The sequence below is a fragment of the Crassostrea angulata genome, chromosome 1, assembly GCF_025612915.1.
Source record: "Crassostrea angulata isolate pt1a10 chromosome 1, ASM2561291v2, whole genome shotgun sequence".
In the NCBI taxonomy this organism is placed as follows: Eukaryota; Metazoa; Mollusca; class Bivalvia; order Ostreida; family Ostreidae; genus Magallana; species Magallana angulata.
The window spans coordinates 17,607,168-17,619,447 of NC_069111.1; the positions used below are offsets into that span (position 1 = coordinate 17,607,168).

Below are 12,280 nucleotides of genomic sequence, written 5' to 3' on the forward strand. Positions count from 1 at the left end.
GTACGAAGTTAAACACTTTAATCATGTTTAAAAAAAAATTAATTCCTTCAATATTCTGTCATAATTCTAAGATGTAGTAAAAAAAGATGAAAAATTACACTTTTTCTTGCGGTTATTTAAAAATCAAGATGTGTCCGCAACCTTCGCCGATGACGAAATTAATATACAATGTATCTTAATATGTGATATATCATATAATATATAAAATATATAAAGTTGTAATGCAAATTTTATCGTGTGTAATTCTTCGGATATGGTTTTCTATTTAAAACCCACTATATAATGTGTGTCTTCTGCTAAGAAAATTACGTGAGAATACACAGTTTATGACGTGATATTATCCGTAAGTCTAATCAAATAACCATCTATAGATTCTTAATTAATTTATTGGTATTCTTTTGCATATGGAGTTTATGTGATATATTTAAATACATAAAAACAGGACAAATGAATGACTGTACCTATTTCCTTATCCTACATAAATCAAAAGTGGTATTACATAGCAATTTATTTTGTGAGCTAATCAATTCCAAGATATCGTTGTATACAGCTATGGTCATCACAACAATATATCTCTCCATTAAGGTTGGACTGCTCAAAGGCACAATCCTCCTTCTATAAAAAAAAACTATTTTCAAAATTTTATGAAGAAATGCATAAAAATTGATATACAGTCAAAACAAAAAAACCCAGGTATCGATTTCGAAGGCATAAAATATTGACATGTTTGAATACCCTAACCTCCACTAATCTGTATTATCAATATAAATAACCTTTGTTTTCTTCACTACCCCCTTCAGAAAACGTTACCTTGGAGCAGTGGACGGTGAACCTTGTCTTAAGGTAAGACCTGATCATGCAGGTCTCCGAGGAATCACAGGTGTTGTTAAAGGCACAAACAAGATTGTGGTCACATGTTGGACAGGCTAGCCCTGTAATTAAGAAAATGGAGTTAAAAAGGAGCCTCTTCAATTACTATGAGTTCAGAGAGTTAAATTGAAAAAAGAACTCTACCTCCACAAGCTGCTGTGGCACACGTCTGTGTCTGGTACACGTTCCCAACACAGTTACTACCGCCGTTGCTATGAGAAGGGTTACCGCACATGCGAGCCCTTGTTTGCATTCCTCCCCCACAAGAAACTGAGCAGATAGACCAGGCCATCCAGTCTGACCACCCACCATCGACTGTTTACAATACAAATTCCAAACAAAGTAATTAAAGATAACCTTTTTTAAAAAGTTAGATTTTAGTAGTCTCTTCCATTACTAGACATATGAAACAAAAACTCTACCTCCACAAGCTGCTGTGGCACACGTCTGTGTCTGGTACACGTCCCCAACACAGTAACTTCCGCCGTTGCTAGGAACAGGGTTGCTGCACATGCGAGCCCGTGTGTGCGTTCCTCCCCCACAAGAAACTGAGCAGATAGACCAGGCCACCCAATCTGACCACCCACCATCAACTTTTAACAATACAAATTCCAAACAAAGTAAGGATATTTCCTTTCTTTTTTAATTCGAACTCATAAGTTTTCTGTCGTGCAAAAAGTAACCGTCTTACAACAAACTTACTCCGACAAGATGAAATTTGACTGCAATTTCTCTCCTCAGAACTATTCCCACTGCAGGGCAGTCCCCCACGTGCAGGTGCTGGGTTTGTACAAGAGCGCTCACGTGTTTGACGCCCATGTCCACATGTGACGCTGCAAGTTGTCCAGGATTCCCATTGACTCCAAATTCCATCAACTGAATACGAAAATGTAGCTTTCTAGAGTTAAATTTTCAAATTTCCCCTCGTGTGCACAAAAGATGAAAATTGTCGATGAGGTGATAAACTACTGGAAGGTGTCATTAAAATAGTAGGACAAAGAATCTTATGGAGCGGTATAGCTAAATGAAATTGGGGCTTTGTTTTATAAAAAAAAACCCAGATAGATAATCCTTTTACATTGCTAATAACAAAACGAATACTAATGTTGAATTCATTGAATCAATACATGTAATAGCTTACCAGGATCAGCTTTGCACGAGCAAGAGTTGTTTTTACAAATCGGCGAATGGTATGGTTGGCAATGAAAATTAGAGCATTCGCTATCGTGCACACACTCTTGGAAGAGAAACTGGTATCAAATTAAAAAAAACATTTATTAAATTTTGCAAATAAGAGCACAATAATTTTACATACCTTCACAGACACAAATGGTCCCTAGATAAGTTGAACAGCGTTGTCTACTACTATGTGCACAGTGTCCATAGTGGGAACAGTATGAATCGGAAGAGCATCGGTGTGCACAATGGCAATGTCCGGATTGACAATAGGATTTGTATTGACTACTGCAGGCATAATTTGTGCACTCGTCCTGCATCGAACACGTTGATTTGCATACACATGTCTTAGTGTTGTTCTGTGCTGCGGAACAGACCAAGTAATAACCATGGCGACAGGTCATGTGCGAACAATCGTGGTGGGTATTACAGGTTGTCTGACAATGACATGAATGGGTTGATAAAGAACAGACAGGAGTATGTCCTGATGAGCACTGGAGATTTGCACAGTCGCTGTTTCTGGAACAGTGGGCTGATGCTCCTTCGGAATATAATCGCCAAACAGTAATATATTATAGATGATTTGTGACATGCTTTTATATTCATGATTGTCTTGCCAAGCAATAGTTTCTTTCATGTACCTGGACAACACGTTGTAATTAATACCAGACCTAAATATTGGATTAACGTTTCTTCATTTATTCTTATTTAATCTTTAAAATAAATACTATTGAACGGTTATACCTCAGATTTTTATCGCTCTCAATTTTAAATCGTGCTTTGGCATTTTTGGAATAACCGTATTGATATTGCTGCGAGCAGTCAGTATCCAATCGACACTCTGGTTCATAAAAATGTGATAAAACATTTATCAAGGCTGATACAAAGAAGGGCAAAATGAGCAGGCTAGTAGAAATGAGAGTTCATCATACGAAAAAAAGAAAATAATAATCGAAATACGGCTTCTCGATAGTCATCCGATACATAAAAAAATACGGAACTCGGCCGATTTTGGTTTTGACTGTAAATGATTAAAAGTATTATTTTGTACAGTTTTAAAAATTCTAAGACGTGAAAAAATACCACACAAAAACCCACAATGAAAAATCAAATGTGGAAAAATTTCATTAAAAGAAATGTAATTTCAAAAACCTTTGAAGCTTGCGTGGTTTAATTGCTATTTGATTTGTATACTAATGCATGTATTAACCGATATGCAAACTTCCAAATTTAATATTATATGACAATGAGCAAAAGTACAATTCTAATTATTTTGAACTTTATTTATCTTACCCAAACAATCACAATGTCCATCTAGAAACGTAGTTCGGCAATACGAGCTTCTTCCAGACGAGCAATGATAATTTGCACAGTCACTATTAAAGGAGCAACGTGTCATCTGTGTCGATTCTACAATAGTTTCATTGATAACGTATGAGTTCTTCTTTACTCGATGTTACAATGTTACAATGAAGGTCAGTTAAATGAAAGACTGATATGTACTTATATGTAACATTCATTTGAAGAAGAAATAGGCCAAGAAATTCAAACTATTAAACCATTTCTTGATTGTAATTCAATAAAAATAAATGTTAAACCACCCCTTCCAATAAAAATACAAAATAAGGAAAAAATGTAAAGGTATAAACATAGTGCCTCCTTATAAAAGAGGCGTATAAATCCACATAGTACCCTTGTGGGCATGGCACTGGCAGTGTCCGTTGCTGCAGGTTGCTGTGTAGCCCGAGATACAGTGGTTGCTACAATCTGTGTCAACACTACAAGTAGACTTCAGCAAGCATTGGCACTGGTTCTTGGAGTTGCATTTTGACACAAATCCACTGTTACAAGACTGACCCGAACAATCAGCATCAGATGAGCATGTTACCACTACAAAAAATAAGCATTAATATATTTCGTCTGCATGTTATCATAATAATTTACGTTTAAAATTAAATCACAATCCCATACTTATAATAAAATCACTTCGTCCTATAAGAAATATCAAAATAAAAAAAGAAATATTAGAAACTAAAACATTTCATCTTTTCTATCGGAAATTAGACAATGGGTGAATGATATTATCTGCTACGTCTGGCTTAAGATAATTTGTGTATATTAGTCTTTAAGCCGACGATTACAGAAACATTTGCAAAGCACTGTGCCTTCTTTTGAAAGAGGCGTAAATACTTAATTTACCCCTTTGGCAATGACATTGACTGTTGCTGCAGGTTGGTGTGTAGCCCGAGGCACAGTGGTTGCTACAATTTATGTCAAAGGTACAAGTAGGCTTCCGCTCGCAATGGCAATTGTGCTGCGAGTTGCATTTTGACACATATCCACTGTTACATGAATGACCGGAACAATCGGTGTCAGAAGAACATGTTGCTGCTATAAAAAAGATAATATATAATGTATATTAGCTACATGCAACTGATCCCTGCAGCCATGGTATGTAAATGAGCCAAATACTTATAGTTTTCTTTATGCATGCATTGTTGCGTTACATTAAGTTACATTAACGTACGTTTTTTGTACACATCTATCTATCTATCTATCTATCTATCTATCTATCTATCTATCTATCTATCTATCTATCTATCTATCTGAATTTTTTTTGGAAACACGTACCAGTGTTTTAGTTAATTGAAAAATAAATTAATTTTATGAATGACAGTACGATGAGTTTTGATTATTTGTTGCCATGGTAATTACCTTTGCAAACGCAACATAGCTCTCTATCAAAAATGAAAGTAACCCAATCACAGACGGGTATGTGAGATGAATCTCTACAACTTCCGTGGCAATCTTGGTCCGTGCGGCATTGCGTGAAACAAAACGTCGATGCTTGATGAACCTGTTCGAAAACTGCGTTGCAAGAAATACTATGAACAAAATTCAAATCATTTGGAATCTTCAGTATCCCAAAATGTACTAAAGATCTTATTGAGCATATGTTCTTAAATCATGTTATTACTTTCATGTTAAATACTGAAATATGATTGGTCTAGACGCAGTTTATAATTCGTTTTATTATCCCCAGCGTAAGCAACATACTTTGCAACGCTAAGAGGAGGTTGACGATGGTTTTCGAGGGGTGTCAAATTCAACTGTTACCCTCCCGAACAGGCACTATACATTTTTTTTTATACCGAATGTCTTAATTTTAAAGAAAACTGCTTTAATGTGGAAATGACGTGAATTCTACGGCAAACCGTACGCGCATAATTTATGCGCATGTAACAATTCGTTGTGTTAACTGTTGCCAATTGTGTTGCCAACGCTGAGGATAATAGAACGGATTATCAACTGTGTCTACACCAATTAGATTTCGATTTAACATGAAAGTATAACAAAACGAATTGTTAAAAGCGCGTAAATTATGCGCGTACGGATCGCTGTAGATTTCACGTCATTCCTAAAGAAGTTAGTTAAGTTTTCTTTAGAATTAAGAATTTAATAATTATTATTATGAAATAAATAGTGCACTATTTATACATTGTACTAATGTTAAAATAAAAGGAAAATCTACAGGGTTTATAAAACCCTTAGCGTTTATGTAAATATAATCAACATAAAACCCTTTATAAGAAGATGAATCGTTTCTTTAGAAGATGGGTTTATTTTGACCATGCATTAACAGTAGGATAACTAGAGGCCAAATAAATAATGAAAGCTTTTACAAAGGGATACACACGGTCAAACAAAACACTGCATGATAAACTAAAGTGAAAAACATAAACTTTGAGAGATGCAGATATAAGATTGAAACACAAAAACTGTAATAGCTGTGGTCTAAATAGTAAGAAGGGCAAGATTTGGGCTGGCATCAAAATAAAAGCTGAAGAAGGACATTGCAAAGAACGATTGCAATTGCAAATTAACTTTTTGTACTTTTTTCTATATTTTATAATAATCCATAGCTTAAAAATACTTCTTAAATCATTTAGGTAGACCTAATGGTTATTTCGTTGACTTGAAGGAGTCCATGGTGTAAACACGAATTGCTCCTACACTTTACACTTAACTAAGGTACGACATACAATAAGGAGCACTAAGTTTTTTTTTCAACTTCTGTTACTAGTTTTTAAGCCTTTATGAAGAAAAAAATATGAGGGAGAATGTAAACTTTTTTTAAAGCGCTATCTTTATTGTCGTTAGACTTCTACTTCCGGGGCATCAAATAACCGCCCCCTATGAGCAGAAATATTCATCATTTAATCTGGTTAGGGAAACAGTTTCAGGGGTTAACGCACATAGTTGCACGGGGTATTGTGAATATAAAGTTCGGGCTATTGTGAATCCAAGGTGCGGGGCTTACGTACACTATTCCAGGGGTTGCCACGCAGTGATGAGGAAATATATTGCCTAAACAGAAGCTGAAATATAGAAAAATCAAGTCGATTCTTTCTTACTAACCTTGTACAAAGTAAATTTCCTTTAGAACCAAGCTAGGTGAGCGCTTTTCAGTACTATCAGTTCTTTGATTATAAACTTGTCAAATTGGACAGTATTGCCTGGTGGCGCATAAAGATCAAACAAAGTATAACTGAATTCTTGTCAAGTTTGTTGAATCAAGTTTCCATTATGATAATTAAGAACGACCATTTGATAGATTTTAAAGGCTGATATGCCGTTAATCAGTATATATGTGCAAAGACTTACGGACAATAGAGATAAGAAAGCTCCAATATCGGGACATGTTAACTTGTTAACTGTGAGCAAGTTACAACAAAACTGCAGGTCATGAAATATTCAGATAAAAAGCTGTTATCTTTTGTGAAAACATGCAATGGAGAATAGCGGAAATTTTCAAAGATGACTAACTAAAGTTCGATACATATAAATTTAAATAATGGTTCTATGAAATGAAAATATGATGGCCGCTTTATTTGTTATTTTTATGAATAACTAAAACTGCTTGCCCTTCTTCACCTTGACAGTAATGTACAATTCGTAATTATCAGCAGGACCATTACAAGGTTGGAATAAATTGAAGGGATAAATATAAAGTTATGATTCAATAATCACTAACCAATTCAACTCCAACTTTCGTGAATTTCCTATTCGTGTAAATGCACAAAATCAAATCCTTAAATTACGAAAGACGATGGTTATTTTATTTCTTAATCTACATATCCACAATGTCGACTAATATCTATAACAATACTAATCAAAACAGTAGAAGATAAAAATGCAATAGATATACGATTTAAGGTTATCTTTGTCGAACATAACCACGACACTGTGTTAAAACATTGTCTGCTGTAAATGGCAATCATTACAAAGAATTCCGGGATGCCGGAGTTGTATCTTCTCAACTTATTTGTACACGTAGATTGTACAATAGTATTGCCATGAAAATTGTCATAGTAATTTCAATAAAGTTATTGAAAATCTATCTAAGAATTCAAAATAATTTGATTACAACATATTCTTTTTAATATGACCTATGTTGCTAAGATTAATTCTTCTTTGCAGAGCTTACCTTATGATTCGGCGTTACGAAATATAGTGAAACCTAGATGATATCTCATTGCGAGCAATGAAGAGGTCTTCCATACAATTTCGTAACGATGATATTCAATCCTAAATGATAATGATTCCTGATATCCACTCGACAACAAGATTCCGCTTACTATAAAAATGTATGAAAATTAAAAAATATATGAAATCAGTTTTGCAAGACCCGTCAAAATCATTTATAATACGACACACAAGATTAGAACTGTATAGTGGATATATAAGTATGTGATAGAAAATAGTAATAGCAATGTCTCGATACCCGATCCTTTTTCTATGTGTTCTGTTAAATGTATATTAGTGACAATGCATGGAATAAGACAATGTTAAACCCTCAAAGAAAATCCATCAGGATCTAATAATTAGGGTTATTTGAACCAGTCAGAATTAGGATGTAAATACCGTCGTCTCTGGGATGAATAAGTTAACTTTAAAATGCTGTTAATTAATTTCGTTAATTAAGAAATGCAGAAGTACTAGTTATTTCCGTTTTTTCGCTATTTTTAATTATGGCAATCGACGGTATACATGTGTTACATTAAAGTTTAAAAATTCAGTGAATAAAAAAAACTATCTATAACAATTTAAAACAGAGGAAATGTCTGTATGAAACACGTGCCATACTCTATAATTTCATGTCAATATATTAATCTATACATCATATTTATATTTAGACGCATAAACTTTAAGTTAGTTCATCAAATGCAGTGAATAAACATTTAATTGCAAAGTAATTTTAGTTTATTGTTAATAATATGAAATTAATTATTGGTATTAGTTGCCAGGAGTCACAGGTTTCTCTGTTTATTTTAATTAATAATATTACTTGTATTATTAAATTGATATTATTTAATAAACAGTTATTTAAACACATGTTGTAGATGAAGACACACACTGAATGCCCTGATAGGGATGCCCTGACCAGCTCATTACCTGCCTGAAAATGGAGACTTTGATATTTGCAGTTAGAGAAAGAAGATGGGGGAATAAGATAGCGCAAATGCCCATTCGATTCAGTCGTGAAAAACCAATTTATTTTTTCCATTCAAATATATTATAATACAAGTTTTCTAAAGCGCAATTTCTAACTCAATTCAGTTTTAAATATATTAAACATATGATACGGAAAAATAGTGCATTAAATTTTGGTGGTATCGAAGCCATAACATAAAAACCCTAGATTTATACATGCAAGTTTAGTTTATGTCAGGTGCTCTAACAACTGAGCCATTTCAGACACAAGAAAGTAGGCTGTTTAAATACTATGTGTGACTTTGGCCACGAATTTACGGACTTGTATTATTTTTTCAAAATGTTAAATTTTTGGGGCACAAAATGATATTTTTAATGTATAGTGGGTCATCTCTCCATGTTTTTGCTGATTGAAATCTGTTTGTTTCCATTAGACTTTATTTAGACTATGAGAAAAATAAGGAGCACAGACCCACTCTATGAAAGAAAATGCCTTGAAGTTCTAAGAAATGATACTATTTGCAGGTTTTGATACGTATGCGCATGTTTGAGTAAAAATATTGATCATATTTATAGGTTGCAAATCAATGATATGTTAAATATATATTGTTTTAAATGACTTTTTAAAAAAAATATCAGATTTATTGATATTAAATTTTTCATTTTTCAGTAGCTTGTCCGACCGTGTATAGGCATTTTACACACCTTATCCGCCCATCTTGTGAGGAATTTATAGAGAAAAATCTTAAAATCCTCTTCTAAAAACCCATTTGTATAGAAAAGCTGTAACTTAAGTGAAAGCAACTTCAGATAATGTTTTTTTTGTATGTATTTATTAAACACAGTACATTTGGATGCGAGATAATACCTCAGCAGAGGCTCTCTATATATACATCACCTGGGGTGCCAGGGGCCCCCCTGGATCAGTATTGCTAATCAGCGATATAAATGAATCATAAATCAATCATACATCTATATATAACGTACAAATTATCTGTTTTCTTCAGTATTTATAACTGTATTTTTTTAAGCGTAAATAGACTTAGATATGAAATAACACAATGTAGTACAAGTAATATTAAAGTAAAATAAGAGTACTATTCTGGGAGGTATCATTCAGTCAATTGATATAATATTCGTATCAATATTGTATATACATTTGTAGAGCATTTATATATATTGTACAGGGTATTTGTTTTCTTCAATATGTATAATTGTATTTTTTTTAAAGCGTAATTAGACGTAAATATTAAATAACACATTTTGATACAAGTAATAGTAAAGTAAAATAATAGTACTATTCGGGGAGGTATCATTTAGCCAATTGATGTAATATTCGTATCAATGTTATATATATATATATTTGTGGAACATACCTGTTCAATAAAATATTTTTAGCAATAAATATACAATCGGAACATAAAGTAAATGCAATGCGGCAGGGCTAACAACAACAACATCACAGTCCAAAATTGCCTACCGCATATACGTGAAGAGGGACATGTCTCCCTCTTGTACATTACAATAGTACATTAATAAAGTTTACATTATTTCATTTATCATATACTATTTGATAATTTTTCAAGAATGCTGAAGTTTAACTTTACACATTTTGATTTTTTTACAGTAAGATACAATTGCATTAGCGCATTTTTTAAAAAAACAGCGCATATCTTCAGATGACACATGTTCGTTTAAGATTCTACGTTTCATTTTATATTTGTAAATTTTGCATGCAATGAATGACAAAGTGTTGTCTAAGATAAGAGTATATTTGTTGCTCGTGAAAATAAAACCAATGACAATCAATTTCCATGTAACATCAATATTTTGTATCAGAGAAATTTTCCGCCAAAGAGGCATTGTCAGGTCACACTTGTAGATTAAGGTTTCTCCACCCTCGATGTTTTTATGGTTTAATCTGTGTAATTTTTGTTTAAATTTGATGATTAATATGTAAACAATCAAATTGAAGTTAAATATTGGTATGTTGCAAATATTTTGTTCATGCTGTAGGAGCTAACACAGGTACACTATCAGGACAGTTATAGCAACGACTGCTCTCTTATCAAACATCACATTTATTTTAACTTATTTCGATATAATAAAGCAATTTTAAAAAGAAATTAATCGCAATCCTTTATTTTAAGTATTTTAACATTTTAAGGCCATTTAAAAATTGCCAGTATGAAAGATATCACATTTACAGTGCATTTTGATACGATTTTTCAACCATGAATAAGTACAGTTTAGCAACATAAAACGTCTATAACTTTTGAAATAATGGTTCAAACTCACTGAAAATTGGTACATTTGTAATTCATTATGTATCCTATCGAAATCTGCAAAGAAATGTTTACCTTGCCTGGTAAAAAATTATGAATTGTGGTCTCTGTCAAGTTTGCCTATATAAGGTTTTATCAGTTTTTCATTGAATTCAGCGATTTCAACTCAAACTAATCTCTATGAATTGTTAAACATTGGTGTCATTTCACTTTACATAGCTTAAAATGTGTTAAACACAAGTATAAATCAAGAAATATTGGCAAAACTATGCACCACATAACACTATTATTATAACCGATAACGGTAAAATATTCCGGAATGCTCACAATGACGTCACACGACAATCGAAAGACCTTAAATGTTTTATATTTTCTGGCGTATTGCAATTATTACAGTTCCCATTAATGTTTTTGTCCCATTTAATAACCGATATATTCGTGGTCAACAAGTTGTGAAGTAATTTATAATTAAACTCTGATACAGATTTATCAAATAATGATCGAATCTTGTTCTTGTAGATTACATTAAAGTAGTACTTGTCTATTTGGAATTCCTTACACCATATATTTTCCATAATAGGTTTTTGGGATTTCTTGTTTATAAGAATATTGTAGAAAAATTTTGACTTTTTATTTGTAGTATCTTCTAGCTTTCCTTCAAAATAGAAATGTGACTTAGTGAGCGAATTCGTGAAATCTATGGTTTGTAAATCTATTCTTGAAAGGTGCAACTTTATTGCATTTTTAACTATAAAGTACTCACATAAAAAATTGCTTGTTGATGCCAAGCATTCTTTTATGTCGTTTATTGTTTTGAAGCCATTCTCATTAAAGAGGTCTTTTACTAGAAATAAACCACCTTTTGTCGAACTTGAAAAAAATAGAGATTTACCCTTAAAACATATGTTTTTATTGAACCAGATATTTTGATTATAGGAAAATTGGTTAATGAAATATCTTTGCATTCGTTAACGGCCACAAGGACCTCTTTATAGAACACAGGAATAATGTTGATTCAAATAATGTTGAGGAGTAGTGTTGGGCCACATTGCATTGGGGATCCAATTGTACTCATCAAGATGAGATGAGCGATGTGGCACATGACCTATACACGGCCGCCACATTATAATTACTTTGCCAAAAAATGAGTGTTTTTTAAAAATGTATTTGATATCAATCTAAAGGAATTTTAAAAAACTCGCTCTAATGGTATACTACGATTCCCCAAAGTGAGACCTTAACGCACTTTTGTATTTCATTCCCCTTGTGTTTTGAAATTATTTAAGAAACGGTAAGTACTATGAACGGATACACACATTGCTTCTAAAATTGAAGCAAGCAGTTGGTAGGGGTTTGATGGCCGTATGGTAAATTCATGACTGCCTCTTATTTTAACTCTATGTCTGAGCATTTTCAAATATTGTATAAAAACGGGTCATATGTACAAAGATTAA

The 12,280-nt window shown here is 32.9% G+C and overlaps 1 protein-coding gene across 2 annotated transcripts; it reads right to left on the reverse strand.

Annotated features, from left to right (window-relative positions):
- Positions 1–490: 490 nt before the first annotated feature.
- On the reverse strand, positions 491–6,754 carry LOC128181404 (A disintegrin and metalloproteinase with thrombospondin motifs adt-1-like). 2 transcript variants are annotated; one of them, XM_052849811.1, is made up of 12 exons: positions 6,712–6,754; positions 4,762–4,914; positions 4,246–4,437; positions 3,739–3,936; positions 3,340–3,456; positions 2,783–2,887; positions 2,186–2,587; positions 2,012–2,107; positions 1,573–1,746; positions 1,293–1,463; positions 811–932; positions 491–615 (listed from the first exon to the last, which is right to left on the reverse strand). In XM_052849811.1, exons 1-12 carry the CDS (start codon positions 6,746–6,748, stop codon positions 520–522), a joined length of 1,863 nt encoding a protein of 620 aa, XP_052705771.1. In that variant the 5' UTR covers positions 6,749–6,754; the 3' UTR covers positions 491–519. The 2 variants fall into 2 exon arrangements, with proteins under 2 accessions (XP_052705771.1, XP_052705764.1); XM_052849804.1 differs by lacking the exons at positions 1,293–1,463; positions 2,783–2,887 and adding an exon at positions 1,015–1,185.
- Positions 6,755–12,280: the final 5,526 nt, after the last annotated feature.